General features: G+C 44.8%; 2 protein-coding genes across 2 annotated transcripts in view; one reads left to right on the top strand and one right to left on the bottom strand.

The window, feature by feature from the left end:
- The window catches only part of LOC125728362 (intersectin-2-like), a 56,215-nt gene extending 40,852 nt beyond the window's left edge, over positions 1-15,363 (bottom strand). The window contains exons 1-6 of the mRNA XM_049005341.1: positions 15,042-15,363; positions 14,612-14,710; positions 5,942-6,109; positions 5,507-5,719; positions 5,133-5,254; positions 4,911-4,993 (exon numbers count right to left, since the gene is read on the bottom strand). Of these exons, the coding sequence (XP_048861298.1) occupies positions 4,911-4,993; positions 5,133-5,254; positions 5,507-5,719; positions 5,942-6,109; positions 14,612-14,710; positions 15,042-15,188 (832 nt within the window). The 5' untranslated portion in view covers positions 15,189-15,363. The remainder of the gene's footprint in view (positions 1-4,910; positions 4,994-5,132; positions 5,255-5,506; positions 5,720-5,941; positions 6,110-14,611; positions 14,711-15,041) is intronic.
- LOC125728363 (intersectin-2-like) lies at positions 363-4,824 on the top strand. Its single transcript, XM_049005342.1, has 4 exons — positions 363-433; positions 1,229-1,368; positions 3,217-3,356; positions 3,787-4,824. Exons 1-4 carry the CDS (start codon positions 412-414, stop codon positions 3,965-3,967), a joined length of 483 nt encoding a protein of 160 aa, XP_048861299.1. The 5' UTR covers positions 363-411; the 3' UTR covers positions 3,968-4,824.
- Positions 15,364-18,749: the final 3,386 nt, after the last annotated feature.

The raw sequence follows: 18,749 nt of genomic DNA, 5'->3' as shown, positions 1-18,749 counted from the left end.
GAGGTCTGCGGCCTTCCTCCGCTGCCGTCCAAGATCCCAGCAGCTATGGGACGAGCACCAGCTGCAACACTGATAAATAGATTCAACACGGTTCTTTTTCCATGTGATCTGGCGTTATGTCTGCTGTGCGTTATACAACAGCTGTGCCACTCCTGTCTGATTAGCAGTCTTCAGATTTTGGCAACCAAGGGAGAGACTGTTCTTCACACCTTTCCTGGAGAATGTGCAGTTTTTTTGGGGGGGAATTTACTATAAAAGCAATAGATAGATAGGGTGAAGTTTCCAGGGAGGGTTTATTTCAGGATTCTCCAGCTTTCTGAGGGAGTTTGGCCTGTTTTTGTGCAGGAGGGGCAGAGGAAACATTCTCAGCTGATTGTGGAGCAGCAGAGATGCAAGGAGATCCTATGCAACATGGGGCTGAACAGTAGGTCTGGTGAGTCTGATCTCCCTGCTTCTCCCTGCGTTACCTGGCGCCCCCCCCCCCTGCAGTCATTCTTGAAGTACTTAAATGTCATGGTGGCACATGGGTGGTACATGCTTCTTGTGCTTCTAAAATGTAGGTGTACACTACCAGACAAAAGTTTGGATGCACCCACTTGTAATACATCTTTTGTATTTTAGCTACATTATTCACCTTAGAGTAAAAGGCTTGGAGGCAGTCGACAGTTTTGCTTCGATGACAGCAATGCAGAATCTTGGCGTTCTTTCAGCCAGCTTTCAGATGTAACCCCCCCTGGAAGGCTTTTCCAGCAGTACAGGAGTTTCCAGAAGTTCTGGGCACAAGTCGGCTACCAACTCATCTCGGCTCTGTAGGGTTTGGGTGGAGTGGGGGATTGTGGGGGCCAGGTTATCTGTCACAGCCCTCCCTCTCACATGTCAACAAGAAAATACTTACCATATAACCTCGAGGTGCACTTAGGGTTGTTAATGTAAGGGCCCCCTGCTGATACAGCGCGTTGCTGCACCCTCCACACGAACCACCTCAGGGATGAGAACCTGAGTGTAGTCGTGCAGCGGGTGACACCTCAGCATCACACTAGTCCGAATGGAATGGAACAGTGTACATTTTTTTCCGGTGGCTGGAGTGCCAACCCTGCCACCAACCCCCTTGCAGTTTTCCCTGCAAGTTGGAGGACTTCCTTGCAGGGCTTAGATGTAGATTGTCAGTCCCAGGATGAAGCAATTGCAGGTGAAGGGTCTTGCTTAGAGGTAGTGTTTCTGTATACAGGTCCGACACTTTCCTCCGTAAAGAGGGGCGTGACTGAGAAGGACATCGTCTGTCGGAAACTCAAGGAGCAGCTGGATGTGCTGGAGAAGGATACCGTGGCAAAACTGTCGGAGATGGACCAGTACAACGTGGACATCAAGGTGAGGAGGCATTACTGGTGGTAGAAAGGCATCAATGTTGTGGCTTGCCTCTAGTTAGCCCAGTGTGCTGTACAGGGGCCAGTAGCATTTGTAAATAGAATAAAGTGGAGAAGTGAAGCCTCAAAATTGGCAGGAGGTGGGACTTATCGATTGCCCAGTTTACTAAACTAACTAGTGATGGACAAAAATGATGCCCCATGAGCCATTTGCTGTATTTGCTGATTTGATTGCATTCAATTCATAATTGGGCTCAAAGCGCTGCCCCACAGCGCTGCCCCACAGCGCTGCCCCACAGCGCTGCCCCAAAGCGCTGCCCCAAAGCGCTGCCCCACAGCGCTGCCCCACAGCGCTGCCCCACAGCGCTGCCCCACAGCGCTGCCCCAAAGCATGCCAAGAGCACCATCTAGTGGGCTCAAAAAATACAACAAATGGTTCTTGAGGCATCATTTTCTCCATCAATGCCAACTACTCATCTTTTTTTGTCCTTGATTCCTTTTGGGTTAAAGGCAGAGATTGACAGTCCACTGTAATTTCACCCATTTTGAGTTGTGAAGCCCATCCCTGCAGTGCAGTAACCAGTGACATTTTGCACACATTAGTATAGATGAGATTCCAGATTTTGTCAGGAGATGACAACGCAGGTGTCATTCTCTAATAGGAAACCCAAACATAATTAAAATATATTCTTGTGATGTAGGACAATGCATAGTTCAGTGAGGTATGCATCTGCATGTACCTCCCTCTGGAAGGTTGTGGGGTAAAATTCCATGGCAGGTGCAGTAAACAGGGCCTTTAACCACAGTTGTCCCAGAGACGTTGGCTGCCTCTGCTCTCTGATCCTCGCTTGTACGTCACTTTCGACAAAAGCATCTGCTAAATAAATAAATGTAAATATGCATCAACGCGTGCTGTCAGCATCTGCTTTTGGGAACGGGGAGCAATGTCACCCAACCTGTAATTCTGCTTTTGGCTATGAAGATGCCACTCGCGTTTGTGACTCAGGCTGACGTTGTCTCAGGGGAGGGGGGCGGATCTGACCCACAGTGGGCCTAAACGGCACATTAAGAGCTGCTCGCCACGCCATTCTACCTTTGATGCCAAGAATTAGCAGGCCAACCTCCTCCCATTAATTTTCCCCGCTAACTCTTTCATTTTTCACTCTATCTTTCTCTCTCCCCTCCATTTCTCTCCCCTTCGCGTCCTGCCCAGTTTGAGGACATGGACGACTGTCTTCTTCAGGGTCTCCTTTCTTTGCTGGGCTGCCTTAGCAGTCTCTTCCTTCTGATTAAGGTTGTTTCTCTGCTTTTTCCCCCCTCTGTCTCCCTACATCCGTGTCCGTCTCTCGCCCTCCATCCCGTCTTCCCAGCCCCGTGGGTTATGGATCCTGTGAAAGGCCGTGCCACTTTCATCGCCGTTACCTGTGATGTGTTTCTGGCCTCCTCATTTCCACCTATCGCATGCTGCCTGTCGCTACAAAGCTCTTGTTGTGTTCAGCTTACTTTTTTCCTTCACTTTTCAGTCTCTGCCGATATCTCCATTCGCTCCATATTCATTTCCTGTTCTGTGAGTTGCTGTCACCTTAATTCAGCCACATTTAGAAAATAATCGGCGTTTTCCTTGTAGTGCGTATAACAATCCTTGGTTGAAATATTTAAGTGCATTAATAGCAGGGATCTTTGAGTATTTTTTTTATTTTTATTGTTATTTTTGCCATCCATAATCTATGGCCCAGAATCCCGTGTGTTCTGAATTGGATCTGGTGTCTGTACCTTGTATAGCGAGTGGTGGTTGGCGGTGTGGCTTGGTGCTCTGCGCTAATGGTGGTGCGGGCCCGGTCCCTTCCCACAGGAGCTCCGGGAAAGCCAGACCAAGCAGCAGCAGGTCCTGGACAGACTGCGGCAGGTCAAGGCCGACAAGCTATGTGACCTGCAGCGGAGGCGAGAACTGGAGTTGGAGAGGAGGAAGAGAGAGGAGGAGGAGGCGGTCAGGTGAGCTAGGCCTCCTGCAAGGCCTGCATGCTCTGTTGTCGTTTTTGCATTTCTGTTGGCTGTCATGGTGCCAGGTTTGGTTTCCCTGCAATGGTGACTGACCTGTCCTAAATCGCTTTTTAATATCACTTTAACACTGTGCTTCCCAAGCTGGTCCTTGGGGATCCAGAGCTCCCTTTTACTTATTTTTTGTTTGTTTTTCTATTTTTAAGTGGGTCAACACATCACCTACATAATGTCAGAACATGTCAGATGGCTAAGAGCAATTTTAATGTCAATTACAGACCCAGTGTGACAAAGTTCAGTTAAAGCATTAACTTGACCTTGATGGTTTGTTTAAAGAAAATATAGCTGCATCACGTGATTGAAGGGCCATGATGTGGTGCTGGGCCAAATTCAGCTTCAATGTGATGCATCATGTCATTCACAGGCAAGCCAAGCTGGAGAAAGAGCGGCAGTGGCGTGTGAAGTTGGAGCGGGAGGAGGAGGAGCGGCGGAGGAGGATCCAGGAGGAGCGGGAGGCCAAGCTGAAGGAGGAGGAAGAACGTGAGCGTGAACTCCGGGCCAAACTGCGCGCCGCTCAGGAGCAGGCTGATAAACCAGCAGCCTGACAAACCAGCAGCCTGACAAAGCAGCAGCAGCCTGACAAAGCAGCAGCAGCCTGACAAAGCAGCAGCAGCCTGACAAAGCAGCAGCAGCCTGACAAAGCAGCAGCAGCCTGACAAAGCAGCGGCTGGAGTTTCGGGAGATAGGACTTGACCTTTGACCCTCACCATTGGGCTTGCAGGGCTTGAGCTCTGTGGCCTCCAAAATAGTGACCAGCAGGCGGCCAGTGCCACTGGTTTTCAGGGAACGAGCTGGAAATGCATACAGCAAGTGATGCATGAGTCGAAAGACCAAGGAACAATAAATAAGATTCATAATAAAGAAGTTAAGATGCAAGGAACTCCCAAGGAATTGGCAGAAATAAGATACAGCAACTGGAAAAAAAAACTGTAGTTAATGGGGCACTGCAGTCTATGATAGGGTTATCAAGGGTTCAGTAATGAAGGTCTGCATAAATAGACTGTACAGCAACCAAAAGGGAAAGTAGTAGGTTCTTAAACTGCAACGGATGTGTTCACTGGAAGGACAGGCTGTGTAAAAGAGGGAAACTCAAATTTAGGAAAAACCAGTGCTCAGCTACAAACTCAGACCAAGATTTTGTTTTTACAAACCAGTTGAGTAGCCTTTGACTGACTCTCTATGCTCAACTGGTTGGAAGAAACAAATTCTTGCTCATGGGGTTTGTAGGTTCTGGCTGTGAAACGTCCAACATGGACTAAAACATGGGGTCAGGGTTCTGAAACACTGAATAGGGTAATGAATATATACTGGTGACTTAGAGGATTTTATATTACAGATACATAAATATACACACACACACATACATATAACTAAATTAAATAGGAAAAGGACAAGCAATTTTGTAGACAGATGAATTACATAATCAAACTGGACTGAAGGGTTATGCTAAGACACTGAAAAGGATTAAATGCAAATAAAATAGTTCACCTTGGTAAGCTTTCTCTCGCTTCTTCTTCTCAGTCTCTATGAAATGTTCTGAAGCAGCTTTGATTTTCTGCGCCCAGGCAGTCCTGATTGATTAAATAAGAAGAAACACCTGATTTGTTACCAGAACAGGACACCGAGGGAGCCTCCTTGTGGACTGAAGCCACAGCTTCCTTGTTCAATTCTCCTTAGTCTCTTCTCTAACTCCCTTCCTTCCCCACTAACCTCTCATTGATGTTCTCTGTCCTGAGAGTATAAACACGGTCGATGTGGGAGATGTGGAAGATTGGCTCATCGCTAGACGGATCGGAGGGCATCTTCACCAGAACTTCATTTAGAAACACGGGCTGGTTGGATAGAAGACCAAAATCGGGTCATAGACTCGCATTAAATTGGAAGTACACACAGTAGAGAAAGCCCGTAAAAATGGGCTAAACATACAACTAAGGAAATGGCACCTCTTTCTAGAAAGTTCTACTCCGAATTGTATGGATATGAAAAGTTCATTTAAAACGCAATGTATGATTTTGTGCCGTAAATGTAACTGTCTGGTATTGCTAGCCCCCTCCATTACTCCCCAGCATGAAAAAGAGTCTCACGTTCTTGTACATCTTGAACTGCATGTTGCACTTGGGACTGAAGAGCTTATCCGTCCCTGATGAGGTGAACTGCTTCACTGCTTGGGTGAGCAGCAGGAAGTCATTGAAGAGGAAGGTGTATAACTCCTTGTTGCTCTTAGTTTTATAGACCTTGCCGCTGTGTAGCAGCTTTCGGGGACCCAGGCAGTTGGTCAAGGAGTTGAATATCAAGTTCTGTAGGGAAATGGAACAATTGGAAGTGTCCAGTAAACTGTAGGAAAGCTGCAAAAATCCAGACCCTAACTTGTAGTAGGATTAACTCTGTAGACGACTTTGTTAGAGGCTGTGCATGTAAACAAACATTTGTTAAGAACTTCAGGAGGGAATATTGTAGATTATATAAAACCCAGGCTATAGACAAGAGCTTCGTGATATAGTTGCATTAGATGTGCTCACCTCAGTGATGCCTTCACACTGGACATGGCTCTGAATCCACTCTAACCTGTCGGAGTTCTCCTTCTCCCGGACCCCCTCGTTGACCTGCAGACAGAGCTCCTCGGCCCTGTCCAGAGCCTCCCGCAAGTGTCCATGGTCCAAGTGATTCTCTGGAGTGTTCTCGAGAATCTGGGGAGCAGGAGATTTGGAAATAGGTCTGGGACCTGCCTAAGAATGAACTCTGTCTTTGGACAAGGACTGTGGAGTTCAGGGTAGAGTGAAGTTACTGGCGGTTTGATGTTAATCAGATCCATCCATCCATCCATCCATCCATAAATAAACTGGTGCAGCACGTTTTGTAACAGTTGACATCCAACATTTCACAATACCCATACTCACTGTTAGGTTGAAGAAACAGTTGTTAATCATTTCTGTATGATCAGCAATGAGTGTAAATATATATGTATACGTTATTTCTTATCTTCTAGCCACATACTCTTAGCTATTGTACTCTAAGTAGGTGGTTAACAGCTGCCTACTTAGATAAGAATCTCACTTCCCTCTCTTGCGCCCCCCATTGACTATAAATAAAGAAGCCAAGGGGAACCACCCTTTGTAACACATTCTGCTGTAGTTTGCATTGCAGAGAGTGTGGGTACCCTTGCAAGTAAAACTGTAACCTGTGTGTGTCTCGTAAATGTGGAGTTGGGGTGGAAACGCCGGGCGCTTTCCCCAACATAGAATTTGGTCCTTCGAGCCGGATCCGAGGAACCCCGAAGACGTCTCCAGTACGCCGAGAGAAGCGACACCGAAGTCTGTCGACAGCCACTCGAAGTCGGGTGCAAGAAAGACCTGTGATGTGAATTCGTCATCAGGCCGGTGGTTAGAACTGCGCTCGACGTCTGGTGATGTCTGAAGGACCTCGGTGACGGATCAGAGAGCACACTATACAGGTGAGAGATACGGCACCTAAGTGAGTAGGTGGCCAAGTGAGAGATACGGCACCTAAATAAGTAGGTGGCCAAGACATGCATGTGGTTGAGGTTAGCCGAAATTAACCGGGAGAGAAAGTAGGCGTTGTTGGAAATATATATATTGATGTATGTGGATGTGTTTTTATAGGTTTTAGATTAACCTACACGATCCACCCTAAAAGCAACAACATACTGGTGACTGAAGGATCAAGGACGGGTTTCATCCCTGAAAACTAACACCGCTGCTCTAATAGGGAGCAGTAGAAGGCCGTGTTAGTGTCCTCCTGAGGTCTCATGCCAGATACTTGCTTTTAGGATTTTTTATTTTTTGTAGTGTATCCATTAAAAGGTAACAATGGGGAAGAATCAAAGTAAACAAATGGAACTAGAGGGAGATGAGAAGTTTATGGAAGGATATAAGCCAGGATCAGGACAAATAAGTAGATGGAGGAAAAAACATGGGTTTGAAGGAAAACTCCACACTCCAGATATATATAAAAGCTCACAGACTTTTGTATAAAAGCTAAACTTAAAACTGGAGATGTTACAGACTACCAATAAGAAAGAAGGTAAAGACAGAAAAAAAGAATATGTTTTTTCTGATGCATGGTTGGAACAAAGTAAGTTAAGAGATGTACGTAGAAAACAGAGTATGCAACAATTACATGGAAGGATAGAGATAGTGTTTATGAGACGAGCAGATTATGGCAGAATAGCGCAATGTAAACAAAAAGATGGAGAGGAACCTGAGGATTTTATGGATAGAATGAGAGTTGTATTTAGAGGAAACTCAGGGATCCCATTTGATGAAGAGGCAGTAGGAGTGTACCAACAACAGCTAAAACGAGCTTTTGTCGCAGGCCTAAAGCCCGAATTGCGAAAATATCTTGACAAACATTGGGTACATCAGAATACTGGTTCAGTCCAACAAGCACTAGAATATGCCCAACACGCGCAGAGAGCGCAGAAACAGGAAAAGACAGACACAATATTCAGCGCCTCAGATGTAGTAGCGTTAGTGCAAATGAATCCTCCGGGGAGGGGAGGATTCAGAGGAAGGTCAAGAGGCCGAGGAAGGGGGAGAGGTGTTTTCAGAAACAATTACAGGAATTCGTCTCAGCAAGATAACATTTGCTGGACATGCAGGAAACCTGGACACTTAGCTAGGAATTGTAGAGTAGGGAAACAACCATATAACCCAAACTCCATTGAAAACAATGATCAATGACCCCCCTCGGAGGCCCCTGTTACCGACACCATCCGAGGCAAAACAGAGGTGATTTTAAGAAAGGAAACGGAGGTCACTTTACAAGACCTTTTAGATAAGGAAATAGATTTACAAGCAGTGTGTCAGTTATTAGCAGAAAGGCAGTGGGAAACCTTGCCAAGTCGGAAGTTAGTCATAAACGGCAAAGTATATGAATGTCTGTGTGACACTGGAGCATGTAGGACTGTCCTAACCTCCAGTCCTCCCGGAGTCACATATTCTTCATCAGTCATAAATATAAAAACGGCAGGAGGTCAGACAGACAGACATCAGTTAACAAACCCAGTTGCAGTAAAAGATAAGGAAACTGGACTTGAATGTCAAGCACAGGTGTTAATAAGCCCTTCTTGTCCTGTTAACTTGTTAGGTCGAGACCTTATGGTACAAATGGGCATTAGCGTGGTTGCCACAGCCACTGGCATGAAAGCAATCGTAAATGAGGAAGCTTATGTTGTGCAAGGAACCACAACACCACAATATTACTGGTCTCTGGACCTAGGGGGAACTGCACAGACACGAGAATTATTGCGGAAAACTAGAGAAAAGCAGTCCCCTAGACAGGCCCAGTTCATGCCTGACGATGCCTTACACGTCACTATGTGGTACAAAGACACCCTTGGACCAGATTACGTCTATGACAAAACGTTTCATGCCCTCCAAGACACTTGTATAATATATGTATGTTAACCCCACCACTGGGTTTTCAGCAGCCTCAGTCATTTTATCTAACAAGCAACAAGCTGTATTTAGAGAGAGAACACCACACGTATCTCTTTCAAAACCACCCCAGATGCAGTGGAGAGATGTAGAGATGTTCTTACGAGATTCTATGCACAGTTACAATGACTACCAACCCGTATCTGGCTCCTGTTGGAGCTATGATGAGAAACACAATGTGTGGCGGTTTCCTTTGGGATGGAGAGTTCAAACCACTCCCACCACACACTTAAAGGACCCAACCTGACAAATTTTTTCAACCCTGGAGGAGGGATCATGTCCAGATCTAGATCGCCTTCCAGAAGGGTTGTGGTCGTCCTCCCCCACTGATGTAGGGCTGGTAAAGGGATTCCCACCTTACAAAGTAACTGTGAAATCAGAACACCGTCCGGCAATACCCATTAAAACCTGAAGCAGAGAAAGGTATAGCCCCTGTAGTGCAAGACATGTTAGCATCAGGAATATTGCGAGAGGCTCCTGAAGCCACTTGCAACACTCCTATCTTTCCAGTCCAGAAGGGACATACAGGGAAATGGCGCATGGTGCAGGATTTAAGACCTGTTAATAACATAGTGCAACATGCAGCACCAGACGTGCCTAACCCACACTTATTGCTCAACTCATTGACTCCTGATAAAAGCTACTTCTCAGTAGTGGATCTTAGTAATGCATTTTTCTCAGTACCATTGCACCCTGATTCTCAACATTTATTTGGATTTACCTATAAAGGGAAAAAATATACATATACTAGACTCCCTCAGGGATTTTCTGAAAGCCCACATGTATATACCATGGCCCTTAGATACTCTATGAGTACCTGTGAAATACCATCACATAGTCAGGTATTACTATACGTGGATGATATCTTAATAGCAGCAGATTCAGAACAACATTGCAAAGAAACTACCCTAACTGTGCTTCAGCATTTATACAATACTGGACATAAAGCTTCTAAACAGAAGTTGCAGTACTGCAAAAAGACAGTTGTCTATTTAGGGCATAACCTTTCACAAAAAGGTCGCTCGCTGCTAGAGATAAGGAAACAAGCTATACAGGAAGCACCTAAACCACAGACTAAACAACAGATGCAATTATTGTAGAGAATGGTTACCAGATTATGCTTTTCTAGTTCAACCTTTGCAAAATTTAATATACGGGAAGGAGATGACTCTAAAGGACAAAATACAATGGACTGAGGACGGAGAAAATGCTTTTACAAATTTAAAAAGAATGTTGCAAACCAATGTGACCCTTGCTCTACCAGATTATCAACAACCATTCACCCTATGTGTAGATGCTAATCAAGGTTATATGAAAGCAGTATTAACACAGCCATTCGGAGCAAAAGAGAGACCGTTAGCATTCTATTCAAAACGATTAGATGCAGTAGCAGCTGGCTTTCCACAGTGTTTACAGGCCTGTGCAGCTGCTGCAGAAGCAGTAAAGGTATCAGCAGAATTGGTACTTTGTCACCCCCTCATACTTAAAGTTCCTCATTCTGTGTCTCTAATCTTGTTGCAGACACCGCTTCCATTCTTAACACATACAAGACATCTTACCTTAGTGTCACTTTTGCTCTCACAACGTAACATTGAACTTCAGCGGTGTGGCCTATTGAACCCTAGTACGCTTCTCCCTACCGCAGAGGATGGGGAGCCACATTCTTGCAAAGCAACAATAGAAGAACAAACAAAACCAAGAGCAGATATTCTGCAAACTTTTATACCAGGATCAGAAGTTGTTTATGTAGATGGCTCAGCATCAAAAAATGATATGGAAAAAAATAAAGTTGGGTATGCTGTAGTTACATCTACTGAAGTGTTAGAAGCCAATGCACTCCCTTCTACTTGTTCAGCACAAGCGGCTGAACTTTATGCTGTGATCAGGGCATGTGAACTGTTCAAGAACAAGTCACTTACTATCTACACTGATAGTCAATATGTGTTTGCAGCTGTCCATCACCATGCAAGAGTCTGGAAAAATAGAGGTTTTAGAACATCACAGGGCACATCTCTTACTCATACGAATTTGCTACTTAGATTATTAGACGTTGTGCATTTACCGACTCACTTTGCACTGTGCAAATGCAAAGCACACCAGACTGATGACTCTGCAGAAACCGCAGGAAATAGTTTTGCAGATAAAACCGCCAAAGAAGCGGCACTGAAACAACCTACCTTATCAGTGGCAGACATTCTTTTTATAGATAGCGATGTGCTATGTGATGCACAGATTCATGCTCCTAAAATAGAAGTACAAAGTTGGATCAAAAGAGGAGCAATACAACGAGAGAAAGTTTACTATATGAATGACAAGCCCATCCTACCAAAAAATTTATACAAAACAGCTGCTTTGGTGAGCCATGGAAATACTCATGTCTCAACAGGAGGGATGGTACATATCATACAACAATATTTCTATGCTATAAATTTTTCTGATTATGCAAAACAATTTTGTAGGACATGCTTAATTTGTTGTAAACACAATGCACAAGGAAACATCAGACCAAAACGTGGCCAGTTCCCCACAGCTGAGTATCCGTTTCAAGTTGTACATATGGATTTTATTGAATTATCTTGGTCACAAGGAAAGAAATACTGTCTAGTTATTATAGACACCTTTTCTAAGTGGGTAGAAATATACCCTGTAAAGCATTGTGATGCAATGACCGTTGCAAAATGTTTGGTAAGCCATTATTTCCCTACCTATGGCATACCTCATATTATAAGATCAGACAATGGGACTCATTTTGTAAATCAGACTATGTCCCTTTGCTCACAAGCATTAGGTTTTACGCTTAAGAATCATTGTGCGTATCACCCCCAGAGCGCAGGCTTAGTGGAAAGGACCAACGGCACTATTAAAACAAGGCTAAAAAAGACAATGGAAGAGACAAAAAGGCCGTGGCCAGAATGTTTGTCTCTAGTAAAATTATGGATGAGAATAACTCCCACTCCTGCAGGATTAACACCTTTTGAAATAGTGTATGGTAGACCATTTCCCCTAGCAACTGAAATGAATGACATAGAAAAAGCAGACCGAGAAAATACGCTGGCTGATTGGATGCGTAAACTACTAACATCACAACAAAAACATAGCCCCAGTAGTCTGCCGGTAAATTCTGTTTCTACTCAACAGGATAACTTGCAGCCGGGAGATTGGGTCCTGGTCAAGGTCCTGTTGCGGAAAGATTGGAGCACACCTCGGTGGGACGGTCCTTATCAAGTCCTCCTCACAACACCAACAGCAGTAAAGATCGCAGAACGACCTTCCTGGATACACAAAAGTCACTGTAAACCCATCAAGCCCTTATCAGAGGCCTCAGCAACAGAGTAGCAGTGGAAGTCCGCTACAAAGGCACAGTAACCAATAGGGTGCTGTTGTCTCAACCCGGTGAAGAAAACAACTGAGCTGCACTCTATTTAGGATGGCCCTGATAGGGTGGGGATGTGGTAAAGTGACTCTAGGGGTCATTCTTGTTGTAGGACTTGTATGGTTGTCCTGGCTCTCACCAGCTCCATTACAGCACCTACGGCGATGGACCCATGATGACTTCCATCTACGCCCGTTGCCCGCTGACCACTCACATCCATTTATGCAAAACTACTGGTACCGATATGTACATGATACTGTAACAGCGAAAAATGTGACAAATTGCTATGTTTGTTCAGTAATGCCCACTCATAGTGAAGGACCTACGGTGTATGGTAAAGCTATGAACATATCCCAAGCCAAGTGCGCTGCTTCTTTCGCAGGAATAGGATACCAGAGCCGTCTTTCCCTTATATTTTCGCTAGCAGGGGAAGATGTGAACATAACTATACCTGGGACTAATAGAATGACAGTGGTCCGAATTAAGTATCAGGAGGCTACAGGAAACTACCCAGATGACGTTGGGTTTCAAAATGGTACCTGTATACAGGATTTCTGGGTAGACTTCGCTGTTGCTAAAACTAATGTCTCACTTCCTTTTTCTGTCTTGATGGACCGAGACCCACTGACATATCAGCATGCCATTTGTTTTAAGCAAGATAATGGTACGCGATGGATAGGAGGAAACACCACGAACTGTAACCTAACATATGTAGACAGCATGTATGGATCTCCAATTTCGATGCTTCGCCCCAGTAATGGAACATATGTTAGGTTGTGTGGACCTCGTGCATACTTTGTCTTACCACCGAACTGGTTTGGAGTGTGCGCTCTTATTTTTGTTTCAGATCACACCTTCCTGATAGCACAGGAAAGTAAAACTTTCTTCAGAAGCAGGAGAAGGCGTTCGATATCAATACAACCCCATGATAGTGTGTGGGGAACCGACGTGCCCGCTGAACATAAATTGTGGGGAACAGGCAGTAAAGTTATGCTGGCCCTGTTCCCTGGGCTAGGAATTGGAAAACTCATGCTACGCGTAGAAACTCTAAATTATAGACTAGGTCTATTTATGAATGATTCGATACTGATTAACCAAAAACAAAATGAACAATTAGACATAACCAGACAGATGGTAATCCAGAATCGTATGGCATTAGACCTACTGACAGCCGCACAAGGAGGAGTATGTGTCCTCCTGAACCAAACGTGCTGCACTTACATTCCTGACAATGTGCACTCACCCAATATGACATCTGCCTTAGACCGCCTCCGAAACTTACAAAAAGTGATGACCATGGACAGTCGACCGCAGTCCTCCTCATCCTGGTTAGACTGGTTTATTACAGGAACATGGTGGTCAATACTGATGAAAACATGCCTACCTCTTCTTTTGTTTTTCATTTTATTTTTCTGTTGTTTTATTACTGTTATACCATGTTTGAAAATGTTTATTAATCAAGCTCTTAATGCTGCTTTTCGGACACGCAGTACAATGTTTCTCTCCCTTACCCAAACTATAGAGACAGAGCCTGTTTCCAGCGATGGCGATGAAGAAGACATATAATTCATAATGACGGCCGAGCCGAAAGCACCCGTGCAGGGCTCGGACCTGAAGAAACGGAATTAAATGTTTTCCAGGATAATGACAATGTGGTCTAAATGAAGGTTGTACCTAAAGTGCTTTTGCAACTTCTACAATGTTGATGCTTCTGATCATACTGTCATGATAAACAGGAGGGACTGTTAGGTTGAAGAAACAGTTGTTAATCATTTCTGTATGATCAGCAATGAGTGTAAATATATATGTATACGTTATTTCTTATCTTCTAGCCACATACTCTTAGCTATTGTACTCTAAGTAGGTGGTTAACAGCTGCCTACTTAGATAAGAATCTCACTTCCCTCTCTTGCGCCCCCCATTGACTATAAATAAAGAAGCCAAGGGGAACCACCCTTTGTAACACATTCTGCTGTAGTTTGCATTGCAGAGAGTGTGGGTACCCTTGCAAGTAAAACTGTAACCTGTGTGTGTCTCGTAAATGTGGAGTTGGGGTGGAAACGCCGGGCGCTTTCCCCAACACTCACTCTTCTGCCTGAAGTTTTTGCATTTCATTGGTATTTAACTCCAGCAAAACAGCACATTCTTTCTTGTATTTGCTGACCATGATGATGGTCACAACCATTATCATTTGGTCCCCAAAGGAATTGACACGAACTGCATCTTTGGCAGGGCAAAGTCATACGTAGCAGCAACCCAAATTGAGCTAAATCCAAGGCAAATTGGATGAGGCTAATTCGTCATGCCTCCCACATCGCACACTGAAGGAGGGACCACGGGTGACAATGTGCAGGACTTACGTTCTTTATGATGAGTGGATAGCGGGTGATTCTCTGCATAGGCTTCAGCAGGAAGCTGGACAGTGGCATACCTTTACACCGGTGATCTGTAGCGATTTTCTGAGAGAGAGACACACACACACTTAGGAGTCAGAAACCCTAGCCTACGTCCTTATCTAAAGCACCACTCTAAATTTCAGTCTAGGTGCTTTAGAAGAGTTGAGTCCAGAGGTCTCATAGAACATAGTATTGGCCCGCAAGATATCTTTGTAATTCATTTCAGAAGAAAATAAAGAACAGTTCAACATCCATTTAACCCGCTACCGCTTTTTCACTGAGGACATTTGGACGGCTGCAATTCTCCCGCTTACCGGTCGCTCTGGAACAGCCTTTAACAATGAACTATCTACCCCTCCCATTTGTTCCAGGGCTGCTGCCCACCATTCCTCACCTTGAGGAAGTCCTTGAACTCGGGTTCCTTGTCAGTCTTTTGTTGCAGCAGGGCTGCACCGTTAAGCTGGCAGCTGCAGAAGCGGATGTAGGCCTGCATGTGCGAGAGCTCCGAGGCCAGGATGTCCCCAATCATCTGCACCGGCATCTTCTCGCCACCCGTTTTCTTCCTCACCCTCAGTGCCCTGCCATTCACAAACACAATCACCAAAACCGCAAAGGCCGCCAAGTCCAGTACCAAGCAATTTCTTCGTAAAAGTTCAGGTGAGTTTCAAAAACAGAATGCTGGCCAGTGCCATTCTCAACAAACATTCCAGTCAGTTCTTTAAGTGCAAAAACTGTGCAGCCTGTTTTGTTATTATCCATCGACTGCATAGATAATTCCTTTTCCTGGCACTTCTCTATTTCTGGGACTTCACTCTGCCTATGACATTTGCTGTTGTGGGACACGATACTCGCAGTTCGTATTCCTAGAGCAAGGTGGCAGCATCGGATCACGTTTCATTCCCAAGAATTTCAGCTACCAAGAAGAAACAAGCTTGTGGAAAGACACACTTGTGAAGTTTGGTGTTGGACATAATCAGGTCCTTCCAGTTGACGAAGATCATGGCCATTTCAACATCTGTCAGGCGTCCCGACTCAGACATGGGCTTGTAAAACACCTGGAGAAAAAAAAATGAGAGACGGGCAAAGTTGGAAAGGGTTAGTAAAGGTTAAGAGGGATAACAAAATGTTAGGGAAAATAAGTTAAACATGTTCTGGCACAAAAACCTACACTCAAAGCCCTATACATGAGATCCATGACAAGAATATAAAAACTCAAAACTGCAAATGCTTAAAGCAGACTGAAGTGCAAAGACCTCACGGGGGCCCCACTGCAGATCATACCTCCAGGACCAGCTGAAGGTCAGCCATGTATCGCTCCTCCGTCTCAATGAGCTCGTGGATGTAACCCTGTCGCTTCCTCTCCTGCGGACTCATGGTGTCCAGGCTGGTCAGGTCAGCACACCCTGCAGGGTCGGGGATGACGGGGGTGGGGGTGGGAGTGGGGGGGGGGGGCAGCCGCGGTCAGCAGCTGTCTTGCGTGGCCCCAAACATGTGGCTAAACCACTGGCTTGAGAAGCCGCTACCCGGAGCTGTCGCTAAGTCACTGCGCGAGAACAACCCTCCCGTCCGTCTTACCTTTTGCTGAAAATTCAGATGCGCGCAGACGCTGAAACTCCATTGGGTAACTTTCAATACGCCTTTTTGCATGAGCCTCATCCCCAAGCCTTAAAAACCGCAGCCAGGTTTCCTCTCTCGAACCCATTTTGCCTGGGACTGTAACCATCCTAGTGCTTAGCTTCTTGAATAACCTGGTCCTGGATATATATATATATTAGACGCTAATAACCAAACCTCACACCATCCTTGTGTAAGACAATGACTTGCCAAAAAAAAGCAGGTGCTTTTTAAGCAAATCCTTTATTTTCACGATAAATGTACATATGTATAATTTGAGGCACATTTTCAAAGTAACACAGCTTGGGAACTTTGACTACTGCCAATGCACTGTGGGTAAATTCCCAGTGGGGCCAAATGAAACCTCAAACTGCATAGACTGTTTAACAATTAATGCAAGGGATTCATTCAAAATGCATCTCTCTTGCCAGCAGCATAAACAGATTGCAAATTTGCATAAACAGAGCAAACCTTTAATTGCTTGCAAAATGTTTTCCAAGTAGAGGATATTTTTCAGCTGTTAAATACCTTATTCAGACATTTCTATGCCTTACTGCAAGTAATCACACATATTGTAGACTGAGCACACAATATCACAGTCATCCACATGAAATGTGCCGATGACACAGCTGTGGTGGGCCTGATTAGCAGTGGAGATGAGACAGCATACAGGGAGGAGATTGGCAGACTGGTGTACAGCTAACAACTGGATGTTAAATACCAAGAAAACAAAGGAACTCATCATTGGTTTTAGAAGGAAAAGGGTGGATCACCAGCCTCTGGTGATAAATGGGGAAGTTGTGGAGAGGGTGTCAACATTCAAGTTCCTGGGCACATAACAGAATTTGCTTGATCAGGAAGGTGCAGCAAAGACTGTACTTCCTGAGAGTTCTCAGGAGAATCAACCTGCCACAACCTGCCACAACATCAGAGTGTCCTGACCTATGGTGTCTTGGTGTGGTACAGCAGTAGCTCTGCAGCTGACAAAAATGCCCTGCAGAGAGTAATCAGAGCTGCTGAGAAAATAACCAACACACACCTACCTACCCTGGAATATATCTTCAACCCCTGGTTCCTCCGCAAAACATCAAATATCATAAAGGACTCATCCCACCCTGCTCATAATCTCTTCCAACGTTTGCCGTCAGGCAGACAGACGATACAGGACAATAAAAACACACACCACAAGACTTTTGAACAGTTTTCACACAGAGGCCATCACCACCCTGAATGACGCTATGAAGTCGCTAAAACATTGATTGTGGAATGACATGTATCCTTATTTTATGCCAGTTACTACTTTGTTTTGACAATACATGGCTGGTACTTTAAAATTACTCTGTGTGTGATTAATTTCTTTTAATTTAATTTAGGCTTATTTATTAGTTTTCTTATTTATTTATTTGTTTATTTTAAGATAAGATTTTCTGTATTTTCTTTATGTAAGGGGAGGCATGGTGGTGCAGTGGTTAGCACTGTTGCCTCACACCTCTGGGACCCGGGTTCAAGTCTCCGCCTGGGTTACATGTGTGGAGTTTGCATGTTCTCCACATGTCGTCGTGGGGTTTCCTCCAGGTACTCTGGTTTCCCTCCACAGTCCAAAAACGTGTTGGGGATAATTTGGCTTGCTAAATTGCCCGTAGGAGTGCATGCGTGAGTGAATAGTGTGTGTAAGTGTGCCCTGCGATGGGCTGGATGTAGCACACTTTCATGTTTCTGTGAAAAGTGATTCCAAAGTGAATCTTTACTCACTAAAACAATTTCACCGCATTGTTGTTCTTGCTCTACAATATTGTCATCTATACGTTTCATAAGAATAGTACACTTGTATGATCCATCAGTTTCCTTTATGAAATACTTAACAAATACCATCTCAGCCAATTTGTGTAACGGTCTTGATAATTGTACAGATGAATTCTGGGTAGATTTGGGCACGCCTCAGAGTCGTAGTGTGAGCGGTATGGGAGCGAAATTGGAGCGAGACAGAGCGACTGCTCCAGCCTTAATTAAAAAAACCGCTCCGCGCTCTGAACAAATTCCGCCTGCTCCACTCCTCGCTCACGCTCCGCTCACATGCTCTGGAGCACGTTTGTTTTTACTGTAACCCAATACTGTAGGATCCAGGGTTTACCTCCCACAGGAGGGAGAGGAAGAATTTTGACACCGCAGCAGGAGGATGCTGTGGTGCAGATGGTGATCGCCAATAACAGTGTAAGGCGGAGAGAAATCCACGAGAACATTATTGCCGATAACAACATATTTGCAAAGATCAACACTGTTAGCACAACTGTTTGTCTCAAGTTGTTTTAAAAAGGTAGCGAGGGTTATTTCTATTGCAATGAATACGGTCAGAGTAATAGGCTGGATGAGCTCTATAAAGGGCTTACTCTTATTGTTGCAGGCTGTTGGTCCGTGGCACCTGAACACTTCTAAACCTGTGGATTCCCATCTGCTCTCCAGTCTGCAGCACTCCTGTTTGTAAGAACCT

The sequence above is a fragment of the Brienomyrus brachyistius genome, unplaced genomic scaffold (genome assembly GCF_023856365.1).
Source record: "Brienomyrus brachyistius isolate T26 unplaced genomic scaffold, BBRACH_0.4 scaffold261, whole genome shotgun sequence".
In the NCBI taxonomy this organism is placed as follows: domain Eukaryota; kingdom Metazoa; phylum Chordata; class Actinopteri; order Osteoglossiformes; family Mormyridae; genus Brienomyrus; species Brienomyrus brachyistius.
This window is presented reverse-complemented; position numbering and strand designations above follow the sequence as displayed.